This window comes from Galeopterus variegatus, unplaced genomic scaffold (genome assembly GCF_000696425.1).
Source record: "Galeopterus variegatus unplaced genomic scaffold, G_variegatus-3.0.2 Scaffold1387, whole genome shotgun sequence".
NCBI lineage: Eukaryota > Metazoa > Chordata > Mammalia > Dermoptera > Cynocephalidae > Galeopterus > Galeopterus variegatus.
This window is the reverse complement of record NW_007727498.1, coordinates 204,375-219,134: the sequence shown is the minus strand read 5'-3', so window position 1 is coordinate 219,134 and position 14,760 is coordinate 204,375. Positions and strand designations below refer to the sequence as shown.

Sequence of the window (14,760 nt, the reverse complement as noted above, 5' to 3'; positions counted from 1 at the left end):
TCCATATTTTATTTGCAAGTATTTTCCCACAGTTAGTGAGTTTTTCAACGAAGCTAAATAGAAAAAGAGACTAAAAGCAAAAACAATACAAATTTTTTCATAAATAATGAAGACAGTAGGATATCCCACAATCACCCTTTGGCCCACGCAATTCGAGGCCTATTAGCAGTAAATCCTTCAGAGCAGAGACCTGCCTTTCTCCTCTCTAACTTGCCAGAATATTTTACAGATAATAGGACCCCATGAGAGCTCATTAAAAGTTATTTGGCTATTGGGACAGTGGTCTTAGATCTCAAGAGATTCTTTCATCCTACTGGCTATTTGGCACTGTTCTGGAAACAAAGGAAAGCTAACAAGCCTCTCTTCTTAAGGCACACATAGTTCATAAAAGGGAAAGATGGAGAGAGGTGAAGTTGGCTGAGCAAACCACAGTGGCAGTCCTGTTATGCCTGAACCCCAAAGTTTCTTTTTTATGTCTAAATTTTGAATGGTTCTAGTGTATGCTCTTCATTTTTCTGCATGGACAGGAAAAGAAATCCACCATAGCATATCCCTCTTCTAAAAATTTAATGCTCAGGGCCGAGCCCGTGGCGCACTCGGGAGAGTGCAGCGCTGGGAGCGCACGCTCCCGTTGCGGGTTCGGATCCTATATAGGGATGGCCGGTCGCTCACTGGCTGAGCGTGGGGAGGGCAACACCAAGCCAAGGGTTGCGTTCCCCTTACCGGTCACAAAAAGGACAAAAAAAAAAAAAGATTTAATGCTCAGATTTAGCAAAGAAATTTATTATGTAAGTTTTTAAAGTATATCGCCTTTTTTTTTTTTTTAAAAGATGACCGGTAAGGGGATCTCAACCCTTGGTTTGGTGTTGTCAGCACCACGCTCAGCCAGTGAGCCAACCGGCCATCCCTATATGGGATCCGAACCCACGGCCTTGGTGTTATCAGCATCACACTCTCCCGAGTGAGCCACGGGCTGGCCCCTAAAGTATATCGCCTTTGCCTTTCTTCAACAACAGGACCATGTGCCAGCCACCACTGCTGAGTAAGCACTGGCTATCTGATAGAACAAAACCAGAATTCATGCCTTCATAGAACTATGTCCTCGATGGAGATATCTTCCTTAAATAAACATTACACCTCATGTTTAGTAACAAAAGAAATAGAGTGTTGTGACAGCAAATAATGGGAGGAGAGATGAAGATGGGAACCTACCTCAGAAGGAAGGTCAGAGAAGGCCTCACTAAGAAAGTGACATTTAAGCTGAGCAGTAACAGACAAGATGCCAATCAGTAGAAAAAGTATTCCAGGCAGATGAAACAATAAGGGAAAAGGCCCAGTTGTGGAAAATTTTGTGTGTTTGAGGATTTGAGAGAAGGCCTGTGACTGGAGCAGTGAGTAAGACAAAGCATGACATGAGTTGATTTTTTGAGTATTTAATATATGCTAGACATCAGGCTAAGCATTTTAAATGTATGCTTTTGTGTAATTGCTGCCAGAAACCTATGAAGCTAGATACCACACCATTTTCAAAATAAAAAAAAACAAGCACAGGAGGTTAAGAAACTTGTTCAAAATCATACAGCAAGTAGTGGAGCTTGCATTCAATTCAATGCAGCCTGAATCCAAAGCCCATGTTTTTTGCTCAACCTTACAACCTTACAGTTAGAGAGGTAAGCAGTAGCCAAATCATATAGGGATTTATATGCCAGGGTTAGGAGCTTAGATTTTATTTTAAATGCAGTAGAAAGCCATTGAAAGATTTAAGCTAAACAGTGACATTATCTGATTTATATTTCTACTGTGACTGCTGTGTGGAGGCCAGAGGAAGGATGGACAGGAGTCGTCTCAATAAAAGAAAGGAAGTCACTAAGTAGTCAGGAGAGAAATGGTCATCTGGACTACAGATTGATTCAAAATATATTTTGGCGTCAGATTGAATTAGACTTGCCAATGATTTGAATGCTGGGAATAAGAGAAAAGGAAAAGTCTAGGATAACTCCTAGGTTCCTGGCTTTAGTAAGAAGTGGATCATGATGGATAATACTGAAATGGTCCAGGAACAGACTAACTTTGGGAAGAAGGGGTAGATTCATTTAATCAGAATCACTCAATAAATCCTTATTGACTTCCTACTATGTGAGAATACAACAGCGTACAAAACAGATTAAGTCTTCCCCCCATAGAGTTTATATCTGGAGTGGGGAGCAATTAGACAAATTACTATGTAAACCATCAGATGGTGATAAGTGCTATGGAAGAAAATAAAGCAAGTTAAGTAAGAGAGAGTTTACTATTTTAATTGTAGGGTCAGAAGGAGTCTCTCTAATGTATGAGCAGAGGTCTAATGGAAACAAAAAAGGTTGCCCCCGAAGATTTCTGGGAGAAGAGTTCCTGGCAATTTGAATATGAATGCAAAGCCCCTGAGGCAGGAGTGTGCCTTGTATGTTCAAGGACTGACAAGGCAGCCAAGGTGGTATAGAACAGATAAGAGAAAAAATAATAGATTAGGTCAGAGGAGGAATAGAAAATATAGAATTTTGGTTAAGGACTTTGTCTTTTACTCTAGGTAAAAGAGAAAACCTCTGGAAGATTTGAACAGAAGAATGGAGAAGAGGCATTACTCTGGCTGCAACATGGAAACTACAATGAAAGGGATGCAAGGGTGGAAGCAGATACAATAGGCAATACTCTGCAGGTAGATCAGACCAGGTGACGGTGAAAGGGTCAGATTTAGGATAGGTTTTGAAGAGTAGATAGGATTTGCTGATGAGATTACGTATGGTGGCTTAAAGGAGGAGTCAAGGAAGACTGGAAAGGCTTTTTGGCCTGAATGTAGAAGGTACAGATTAAGGTGGAAAATCAGGAGTTCAGTTTTCCATATTAAGATGGAGATACCTATTGTGAATTTAAATACAGATGTTGAATAGGCAGCTGTTTTCTGGATTTAGGAGAGATCTGATTTGGAGATACAAGTCTGGCAGTCTTTAGTATATAGATGGTATTTAAATCATGGAACTGGATCTAGAAAAAAAGCATAGATAGAAGAGGGTGCAGAACCGAACCCTTGATAAACACGATCAATTAGATATTTCCATCTCATACTTAATATTCTTATAATAAAACATCTGGTTTAATTTTTAAAGCTATCGCTTAATTACATTACCAGTTTCTAAAGTCATCAAGTGCATGGATGAGACACAGCAATGAACTAAAAAGATCTTGTCATACAAATGTCCTGAAGAAAGAAAGAAAAGAACTGCATCCATGATCACGGGAATACTAGGAACTCAAAACGTTCCCAGATATATAGGTTATACTGTCTAGTGGTTAAGCATGGGTATATGGGTTCAAGCTGTCTGGATTTTAATTCTGATCCCTACACTAAATGAATTAATACCTGAACTTTTGACCTTAAGAATTTATCTATCTTACTGACACTAGGTTGTTCAAACAAAACTTGGGAATGGGAGACTCCGCAGCTAATCACGTTAATTTTTCAATTATCTTAGCCAAGGGCTTGTCGCTCTCTGTTTAGATTTCAAAACGCAGCCAACACATGTTCCTAAATGCAATTCTCTTAAGGACTTATATCTTCCAGTCTGAATTTTAAAACAAAGCCAAAACACGTCCCCAGATCCCTCAGCATTCAAATAATCTTTGAAGGCAGGAAAGGAAAAAGGGAACAACCAGCTAGTCTTAGTTCACACTTTAGAGTAAGCACGTCAGATAACAAGGTCCACCTGAGGCTCAGACTACCGGGGCCCATTCTCTCTTAACCAGTTATCTGATTCTCTTCTGGTCTCTCCTTTGCAAAATGATTATGAATCATTCGAAGATAAAGGTTAAACCAACTTTTTGAATGGGAGTACAGTAGAGAGCTAGGAATCAAACTATATGGCAGCAACAGGAGAAGACTTCTCCAAATAGTCACCATCTATTCTTTTTTCCCCTAGTACCCTAGAGCACCGTGGTGTCAAACTCATCTCCGATGGGTGATGAGAAAAAGGCGACCTTCTCTCACCTGCCCCCACCCCCACCCCCCGTCCTCCAGCAGTAAAGCTCCGGCGCAGAGCAGATATTGTCCTTGTCTCCCCCTTCTCTCGCCGGGCTCCGGGACCCAGGTTCCAGCCTTTGGTCTCCTGGCCAGAGGATACACCGAAAAAGAAACAACAGGGCCGTGGCGGCCGCCGTACCTCTCCCGGTCGCGGCCGTCGAAGTAAACGAAATCGCCGTTCTGGACGCACTTGGCGCAGGTCAGCCGTCGGCGGGTGGTGTTGCACAGCGGACAGCGCTCGACCGCCACGTACAGCCCCTCCGCGTCGTCCACGGAGTCCTCCAGGTCCCGGGTGAGTGGCCGGGGCCCGCAGCCAGGAGCCTCCGGCGCCCGGGCTTCCTTCCCACTGGGAGACGCCATGATGGCCTGAGAGCTCAGCCAGTCACGTGGGACTTTGTTTTCAACCAGATGCATCCTGGGCAAGGAGGAGGGGCGTGGGAAGGCGCCGCGTGGGGAGGGCGGGGGATCCCAGCGAGCTCCCGGCGCAGCCTCCCGGAACCCTCCGCCGCGGTAGGCGCCTGTCCCCCGCGCTGTCGCCTCTCCTGTCTGCGGAGGGGCGGCCGGTCCCGCAGCAGGGAAAATTAAAGGGGCGGGTCTGCCAAACAAAATGTCATCATCCGCTGGATCAGGCCAACGCTACGAGTTAACGCCTCAAACTTGTGCAAAAATAGAAATACAATGCCCTAAGGATTCTGGAAAAACCAAATGGGAACAAAATGAGGAAGTTTAATTCGCTATGGATGCTTTTAAATTTGGCTGAAACTACAGCAAACAAAGTTGGGTGAGGGGCTGGGTCTTCGAAATAGGTTGTTTTGGCTCTCCCATCTTACAGCTGTGTGACTTGGGACCAGTTCTTTAACCTCTCTGTGCCTGTTTTCTCATGTTAAATGTATACAATTACAGTACCTCCCTAACGCCGTAAGTACGTTTAATATTAATCTAATACTTTACCCATAGTAACCTGCGAAAACAACTATAGTGAACGTGCAAAGTTGTATCTTTCTGAAAAGCGAATCTTAATTAGAGGCCAACGTCTCTTCCCTATTTGGGGCCATGCGCTAAGAGAATTTGAACTAGGTGGATGGTTAGGGTTTTCCTGCAAGTTTCCTGGTGACAGAGGTGGAGGGTGGGGAGGGGGGACAGAGAAATGTGTGGGCTGGGAATATCATCTCAGAGTAATTAGTGTTTGATATGCCTCTAAACTACAGAAGGAAAAGAGAAAAGTGGCTTTGTAGGTCAAATTATTTAGATCAGTGATTCTCAAGGATTATTTTAGCGGGCTAGTCATTGATGACTGTCCCGAATTCTCTCTCTAGCCGGGACTTCTCTCCCAAGTTCCAAACTAGAGATTCATAACTGCCTGCTAGGTATCAAGTGATGTTCCGCCGCCACCGCCAACTCAGCATGTCAGAAACTGAACTTCCCTCCGCACAAATCTTTTTCCTTACCTTTGTGAAGGACACAATAACTAACCACTTTGGGCCAAGAGCCACGAGTCATGTTAGCTCTCTTAACCGCCACGTCTCCACTGTCAAATGCTAGTGATTCTACAACCTAATTAAATCTTGAGCCTGAGCCCTTTGCTCCTCTTAGTTTTTATCCAGTATGTTTTTTTTTTTTTTTTCCTTTTTGTCTCTTTTTTACTGACCGGTAACGGCATCGCAACCCTCGGTGTCGCACCTGTACCGGGGACCGGCAACGGGATCACAACCCTCGGTGTTGCGCCCGCACCGCGCTCAGCCAGTGAGCGGGAACCGGTCTCCACATGGGATCCAGTATGTTTTAATTATATAGGATTATAAAAGTAAGCAAAAATTCCCTATATTGTTTTTTTGAAAAAGAGCTTACACTAAACCTGAAGTGTTCCTGAAAGTTTATTTTTAAGAGAAATCATTTTCTCTGATCATTTCAAACAAAAGGTTTTTTTTTTTTAAGTTTCAGAGTTTTCATGTTTCATTTGTATTGATAGGATTCTTCAACTTCTTTTACTTAATGGTCAGGATCATCTGTTCAATGTTTTAAAAGGCAAAATATAGACAAATTAATTCCTATCCTGCTAGATGACATTACAGATAATATCTAGATTATGCTGTTGAGATTTTCATGTATTGCTATGTATTTTCAAAGAACACATGTTAATGTATTACCTATTTAACAAGAACAGAGAATTGACTTTTAATGATACTACAATATCATTCTGGCAAGGCTCTAAATCCCTCAAATTCTTAAGTTTACCTGTTCAGTTTTTAAAATAACTTACAAGAGTAATTTTGAATAAGAAGTTTTCTTCATTTCTTAGGCAAAGCTATTTACATAGAATCATGCTTTAATAAGTAAAAATATACTTTGGAACATCTACAGATAAAGGTAGAAGAATCCAGCTGTTTCTGTGCTGGGCTTATGCACATATTCAAACCATTATTCTGTGAGATGTTGAATGATACACTCAGGTTTTTTTAAAACCCTTTAGAATAGGATAGATGTTTTCAAATGCTTCATAGATCTCAGAACGTTCTTTGGCACCTATAAAGAAATCCAAGTTTAAATAATCTTTACTATAAAGACAATTTTATTTATTAAAAAATACCAAAATTCTCTTGGCACTAAAATTTCATTGTGTCATCTCCAATTACTTTTAATATAATGACATCTGTTTAGCTATACCCGAGAAGTGGCCTTTATTCCACATAAAGAAAATGATTTGGGCCAGCCTCGTGGCTCACTCGGGAGAGTGTGGTGCTGATAACACCAAGGCCACAGGTTCGGATCCCATATAGGGATGGCCGGTTCACTCACTTAGGAGAGCGTGGTGCTGACAACACCAAGTCAAGGGTTAAGATTCCCTTACCGGTCATCTTTTAGAAAAAAAAAAAAAAAAAATGATTTGGTGACTACAGCCATATTCCCACAAAACACATACCTTAGGGCAGAATTTTCTAGTACTTCCACTATGTGGGTGTCGTCTTTAGCCACACAGTGCTCAGCATGGACTATGAAATTTTCTCTTAAGTGTGCCATGAACATGACTCCAGAGTAACTTCAGCACCTGTGGGCATTTAGCTACCAGCAAAATCCACTTATCTCTAGTTAACATCTTGATTGCATAATATTGAGACAAACTGAATTTATTCTAGAGTTTTAAATTTCAGAGTATAGGAAAGAATTATTAGAGGGAAAAAACTGTACCATCGTCACCCTTACAGTCTTATAACTAAAGATCCCTGGAAACTTAACATAACTGTTCTAGGACTTACAGGGGTAAAACATGAATTAGACTCGGTCTCCACCCTTGAGAAATATTATGGGTCAGTCCGTACTCTTATCAACCACCACCATCCTACCTCCACCTTCAAAATTGGGCAGACAGGCTGGCCAGATAGCTCAGTTGGTTAGAGAACAGTGTCTTAACACCAAGGTTAAGGTATCAGATCCTCTTGCCAGCCAGCCAGCCAAAAAAAAAAAAAAAAAAAAAAAAAAACTACCAAAAAGTAGGCAGGCACATTGTGTCAAGGGTTATGACTGGTACTACTTATGTTTACATGGAGCTTCAGCTAATCAGGAAATTGTTATTTGATATTTTTGTGGGCTGGAGGCAAGGAAAATAGCTTACGTTGATACAGACTCTTCCTTAAGAACTATAAAGTTGGAGAGGAGGACGGCTTCAGTAAGAGAGCAGAAATAATCTGAGAAGCGGTTATTTGGTTTAATTACAAGACTAATGAGAGGGAATTACCGAAAAGGGGATCAACAAATTTAAGTAGGTAGATATCAGGATTCAGGATCAAGGATGAGCTGTAATATATATATTTAAAAATGGAAAATAAGTAAGAGCAAGACTGGAGAAGTTAGAACCCTGTTAGATTGCTGGTGGGAATGTAAAATGGTTCAGCTGCTGTGGAAAACAGTTTGGTGGTTCTTCAAAAAATTAAAGAATTACCACATGACCTAGCATTTCTACCCCTGGGTAAATACCCCCCAAATTGAAAACAGGTACTAAAACAAACAACACTAACTTTCATTGCTACTCACAATAGCCAAAAGGGGGAAACAGCCTAAATTCCCATCGACAGATAAATAGATAAAAATTTATAGTGTATGCACACAACAAAATATTACTCAACTATAAAAAGGAATGAAGTACTGACACATTCTATAATATGCATGAACTTCAAAAACATGCTAAGTGAAAGAAGCCAGACACAGAAGGTCACATATTATACGATTCTATTCATATGAAACATCCACAATAGATAAATCCACAGAGACAATGCAGGTTGGTGGTTGCTAGGGGCTGGGGGTAGAGGGTAATTGGAGGAAACTGTTTAATGGAAAGGGTTCAGAACAAGACAGAGGTGGCACACAACAACATTCACGATGCACAGCGCTGTGAATGTACTAAAGGCCACTGAACTGTTCACTTGAAAATAGTTAAGTTTTAATTGAATTCCACCTCCAATTAAGAAAAAATATAGAATCAAGGATGAAATTCTTATAATTTTTTTTTTTGAGAGGTAAGGGCAAAAAGTTACTTACTCATTGCCAAGGAGTTAACTATCTGTGGGTCTCCACCCTCAAAGATGTGGGATGGGGAGGATGGTGTTACTGACATTCACCGAAGAACAGAGTGTCCAGGTTCAGCATTTTGGGTAACCACATAATTTGTTTTCCATAACACTTAAAAAAAAATCCTACTTAAGGGTATTGCATTCAAGCACGTAGTATACCATCTGGAGTCCCCTGGGGAGCAGAAAACACCCATGGCTCAAGAGGACATTGAGAGTGATCATTATTTTATATCATGGAAAAACAACTTTAGACACAAGGGCTCTAGGGGAATTATCTCGTACAATTTCCTCATTCCATAGATGGGGAAAATGAGGCCCAAGAAATTGAAGTTACCTGAATAATAAAGTAGCAGCCGTGGGAGAGGAGCTCATGTTTCCAGTGTTCCTTCCTTTATACCAAAGCCATCAAATAAACATTGCCAGTGTTTAACTGGGTGTCAAAATGAGGGGATTTTGAGGGGATTTAGTCAATTTAGTCAAACATTTCCTCACTGAAATATTGGTATCAAAACTTTTTAAGGAAACCTATATTAACCCCATAGTCCTATTAATAAATCAATAATTAGAAACTCCAGTTTGTAGCACCAGACTCCAATTAGATGATCTTGTCTCTTAGGCAACTTACCATTCCTTTTCTTCAGACTGTGATGACTGCCACATTGGGGAATAAACACCATTCCTAACCTTGGTGACTGAGGTGGAAATTCTGTGGCTGGTACACTGGAGAAAGGACTGGCTTTGAGATCAAACAGTATGGGCTCAATTCCCAGCTATAGCACTAACCAGCTTTGAAATAACAGGCAAATTATTTAACCTCTGAGTTTTAGTTCCTTAGCTATAAAATAAAGACACTAGACCTTCTCATAGAATTGTGATAAGGGTTATGTGAGCTAACGTTTGTGGGAAGTCTTTTGTAAAACATAACGTTTTATAAGATTGATGTATTTTACTGTCCTAGAAGAATATACTTCAGGATTAGGAATGTTGGAAGTACACGTGGCTTATCATTTGGTTCTGCAAGAGCCAGTGTCATATAATTTGTCTCTGTCTCCTTCACCAGAGCTGGATTCCTGCCAAATGGGGAATATGTTATATTTGTCTCAGCACCTCACCAGCGTATATACCTGGTAGGCACCCACAATTTATTAAATGTCTGTCATTTGTCAATAAGGTTTGTAAGCTCATCCCTGCTCCTCAGCCCAAATATCTATTTCCAATTCTACTTGGGTTTTCCAATTCTGTTCTTACACCAAGTCATAACTACACATCTCATTTTCCCAAGTGATGCCACGTTGTATGCACACAAATCAAAAATCTTACAAATTAAAAAAAAAAAAAAAACAGCCCTAAATCCCTCAAGGTATTCATTTCACAGCATATACTAACTTGCTGTTAGTGGGGGATTACAGTAATGGTTGACAGGGGTATTCTGTTCTCTCTCTGGCCCACTCACTAACCTGTCTTTCCATTTTTCTGCTGCCCTCTGACCTACTCCTTCCCCAAAACCACGGATGTTGAGCTGACTGAGGGGAACCCCTCAGTAACTGTGACCCAGCTTCTCAGTCCTTTATGCTAGAGAAAAATAAGTAAATGTGAACATTTTACTAAAGCTCCATTAGACTTCATATTCCTATCACCAGGGCAAGGCATCACAGCAAAATTCCAGTCTTTTTTCAATGACAGGGAAAAAAGCAGGAGAATCGGTTTTCACTGAGATAATACTAGCTAATGTTTATACCGTGCTTACCATGTGCTAAGCATTGTTGTCTGCTCCACACAACATTTAGGAGGTGGTTTCTATAGCCACCTGCATTGTACATGTATGGAAACCAAGGGGGAGAACTTAAAATCACCCAAGGTCACACAGCCAATAACTAGTAGAGCTTGGATTCAAACTGGACAGTTGGTCTTCAGAATCCATCCCCGTAGCCCCACACCTGCTGATTCTCACCTTCAAGAGGGTATTTATCATTCCTTCAGCTGACAAGAATTAGGAGGAAGGTGCACAGGAGACCACACAGGTGTCCTCACAGACATCTAGATCGCTGGGGGACAGGGCAGTACAGCGAAGACGATGTGCTCTGGGCCAGACTGCTTATGTCCTCACCATGCTGCAGCACATACAGCTGTTGGACACTATTAAGGTTACTAAGCCTCTCCATTGTCCTCATTTTACAGGTGAGGAGACTGAGATATAAAGAACTTCACAGAGTTAACTAGACCCCGTGTAAAAGTTAACACTCATTATTATGCCTGACCTTAGAAGTGAAAGTTAACCTATTTGCTGTTTGTTGTATATTATTCCAGCAGAGCCTAGCTATACTATTAATTTTACTGTGGTTTGAGGAAAAACATGAATTCTAAATGTCACACCAGCCACAGAAAACAAGCATGTCCTGGAGAAAACAAGCACCTCCCGGGGAAAACAGTGTAAGCTCGGCCCAGATCTCATTGCTTTCTGCTGTCAGGGACCATGACAAAGTAGGAAAGCAGGGCCTCTTTGTCCTCAGCTCACTTAACTATAATGAGGACATTCAGATGTAGCCTTGGACATGATGGCTGCAGCTTTGGCACCTCAGGGGAGTATGACAATTTTACATGGATATTTTCAAAGACCCTGCAAATGGCCTGTGATATAGTGGTTTTAAGTTGCCACACATTAGTACTATGTACGTTGGTGTTCTGTGCTCCCTACCTGAAGAGCTGCAATCCATAATTTTCTAGAAGCAAAACTCAAAATGCATTTGTAACTTCAACACTTTACCATTTTCTAGGCAAAACTTATTAAACATATGAGCCTCTAGGAGTTCACTGAACACCCTACTCAAGCCTCCCCAGCTTCAGTCTAGAGGCAAGGCTAAAAGGAAACTGCCTTGGTCCCTTTTCCCTACGTGTTCACTACAAATTGGGTTCTTGAGTTTTTAATCCCTTTGCAGGTAAAAAGTATCTAGGAAGATTCGTGTTATTTTTAAATTCTATTTTAACGCGAATTTTTTGAGGTACCCTAGTATAAACAGATTTGGATTTCAGTTAATACATTTTATTCCCTCCTGCACAAAAGTGATGATCTACATCTTTCAAGATGAAGAAATTTATATTTACCTATTCTGTGTGCTTAACACAAATACTAAGGAAAATGTATTTCCTGTTAATGACAATCCTTTACTTTTGTGATTTGAAACTTCTAGCATTTGTGTACATGTTTTTGTTTGTTTGTTTAAATTTGGGGTAAGTGTGGAAGCTGATCTGAATTAAGGGTATTTAAAGAAATCTATAATAGGAACTTAGCCTGTACTTGGCAATTAGCACTTTTAATAAGATTGATTTGTAATGAGATATAATATATGAAAAAAATCCTTCCAAAGGTCTTGAAAAGTTTGCTCCCTTAAGTAGGGTATGTTTGGGGCCGAGCCCGTGGCGCACTTGGGAGAGTGCGGCGCTGGGAGCGCAGCGACGCTCCCGCCTTGGGTTCGGATCCTATATAGGAATGGCCGGTGCACTCACTGGCTGAGCACGGTGCAGGCAACACCACACCAAGGGTTGTGATCCCCTTACCAGTCACGAAAAAGACAAAAAAAAAAAGTAGGGTATGTTTGCCTCCAATAGCTACGCTATTCAGTTTCCTCAGCAGCTCTCCCCGCTTTCTCTAGGACATATAGAAGTAAACTTTATGTCAGTCTCTAGGGGGGTCTTAATTACTCCAGACTCTAAATTGGTAGCATCAGAGGAACTGTAGCTTTGCTGTATTCAAAGGGCTCTTGAATTCCAAACAGACTTTCCTCACTTTGAAGACGCAGTTATTTCTTACAGAAAAGCAAACTATGAAACTTTACTGAGAGTTATAAAAGAACACTTAAAAACAGACATTCCATTCTGCTGGATGCTGAGTGATAATTCTTTTTAAATTAAGTCAGGTGATGCAAAAGTCTTTTTTTTTTTTTTTAGATGAAGCAAGATTTTATAAAATCTTAAAATTTGGAAGAATATTCAAGAGGAGCTAAGAAACATAAGAGAAATAATGAGGGAAAACTGAAATATCAGCCATAAGAAATAGAAACCAATTAAGGCTACAATAGTATAAATGAAATAGGATTATAATAGCATAATCCCGGAGCAAAGGAAGAACTGGAGAACAGACCCAGATATAAAAATAAAGGTCAAAACAGTCATCACAAATTAATGAGGAAAAGAACACAGTAATGTTAAGTAGGCTGGCTAGTAGCTATATGGGAGTGAGGCAGGGAGATCAATTTGGCTCATACCATATGAATCTGGCATTCATTTTAGTAGAGAAGAAGAAGATGTAAAAAGTCAGACAAACCTAGACAAAAAGAGCAAACTTCAGGAGAATGAGGTGGAAAAGAGTTTCAGCCATTTCCTTCAAGAATTTTTAAAAACCTTCTTTATGTAAAAATTAGTAACAAGTCAACTTGAAAAACTCACAAATATAGCAAAGAGTAATTATCTAATATTTTGGCGAGCTTATACAAATTCCTAGGAAAAAAACAATAAAAACTAAGTAGTCAATAAGTCAAGTTATGTACACACTATTTACAAAAGATAAAATGTTATTTATTGGATCTGTTGAAAAGTGATAGATTTCTATTTCTGATTACCTGTGAGGTTAGAGCAGTGAGATAATTTTCACTACAGTTAAAAAGTTTCCTTTTGTACTGTTTTGTTTTATTTATTTATCTGTCTTAAAAGATGACCGGTAAGGGGCTCTTAACTCTTGACTTGGTGTTGTCAGCACCACGCTCAGCCAGTGAGCAAACCGGCCATCCCTATATGGGATCCGAATCCATGGCCTTGGTGTTATCAGCACCACACTCTCCCGAGTGAGCCACGGGCTGGCCCTGTACTGTTCTGTTTTAAACACTGCTGAGGATTTGGTAAAAGATATTTAGATACATTGCTGGTAGGAATGTATAGTATGGGAGAACTGTATTGTAAATCCCTTTGAAAGAATTATGCAATTTGTACCAAGAATCTTAAAAATGGTCATATTCTTAAACAAAAGTTCCATTTCTGAGTGTCTAGACCATTCTCCACACACAAAAATAGCCAAATGTTTGTGCCATTTATAAGGAGCAAACAAAGAAGGAACATTTGAATATCTGACAATGGGAGAATAAGTGATTCCAAAATACTTGAGAACTCGTCAGGAAATGTAGGCCTGCTGGCCAAAGCCAGACTGCTGCCTGTTTGTTAGCTTGGGAGCTAAGAATGTTTTTTGTTTGTTTTTTAATTTAAATGGTTGTGGGGGGAGGGGAAGAATCAAAAGAATAATATAAACATGACGCACATAAATTACGTGAGTGACATGGAATTCACATTTCAGAGCCCATTCCTTTATGTAACATCTACAGCTGCTTTAGCACTACAGTGGCAGAGGTTCAGTAGTTCCAACAGACCCTATAGCCCAGAAAACCTAAAATATTTCATTTTTGGCCCTTTATACAAAAAAGTTTGCTGACCCCTGTGTTAGAACATTGGGCAGCCATTAATAGCCTTCATGAAGAAGAGTTTATAACAATGACTTAAGCTGTATATAATGGTTAATAAAAAGACAGGATGCAAAGATGAATATACATATCAAAATGACATAAAAACATTAAAAAAGTATTGTTTTAGGGACCCATGGGGGAAGTTATATTCTACTTTTCATTTTTCCAGATATCCTATAATAGCAGTAACAGTGAACAGAGCTATTTAAGAGGAAAAACAAAGCATACGCATAGCTATTGAATGATGTGAAAGTCAGGATATAATCTTAGAATTTACCTGTCAACACAACTTTTCCAGATACAAAGATAAGCAACACGATTCGTGGTTTTACCATTCTATAAATAAGGCCAGGAAACAGTTCAGGTTCATAACTGTTAAGACATAAAAGGAAAAAGTTACAAATAGCACTATTCAACTACTTTACCATAAAGTAGTACTTTACCATATTCAAGACCCAGCATTTAAAGTGCATATAAGGCAATTGTAAATAAGTTAGCTATTTTATCAAAAACCTTTTGGCTATCTCGATGAAAGTAGAGTCTTGAGTGTCTTAGGTAATTTCTTTCTTTTTTCTTCCTTTTTGTCTTTTTTACTGACCGGTAACAGGATCGCAACCCTTGGTGTCGCGCCCGC

The 14,760-nt window shown here is 40.1% G+C and overlaps 2 protein-coding genes across 2 annotated transcripts in view; both read right to left on the bottom strand.

Annotated features, from left to right (window-relative positions):
• The window catches only part of ATG14 (autophagy related 14), a 32,945-nt gene extending 28,509 nt beyond the window's left edge, over positions 1-4,436 (bottom strand). Inside the window, exon 1 of the mRNA XM_008576681.1 lies at positions 4,194-4,436. Coding sequence (XP_008574903.1) covers positions 4,194-4,414 — 221 coding nt within the window. The 5' untranslated portion in view covers positions 4,415-4,436. The remainder of the gene's footprint in view (positions 1-4,193) is intronic.
• Positions 4,437-6,328: 1,892 nt separating this feature from the next.
• Positions 6,329-14,760, bottom strand: part of TBPL2 (TATA box binding protein like 2) — a 21,641-nt gene continuing 13,209 nt past the window's right edge. The window contains exons 6-7 of the mRNA XM_008576680.1: positions 14,404-14,498; positions 6,329-6,577 (exon numbers count right to left, since the gene is read on the bottom strand). Of these exons, the coding sequence (XP_008574902.1) occupies positions 6,501-6,577; positions 14,404-14,498 (172 nt within the window). The 3' untranslated portion in view covers positions 6,329-6,500. The remainder of the gene's footprint in view (positions 6,578-14,403; positions 14,499-14,760) is intronic.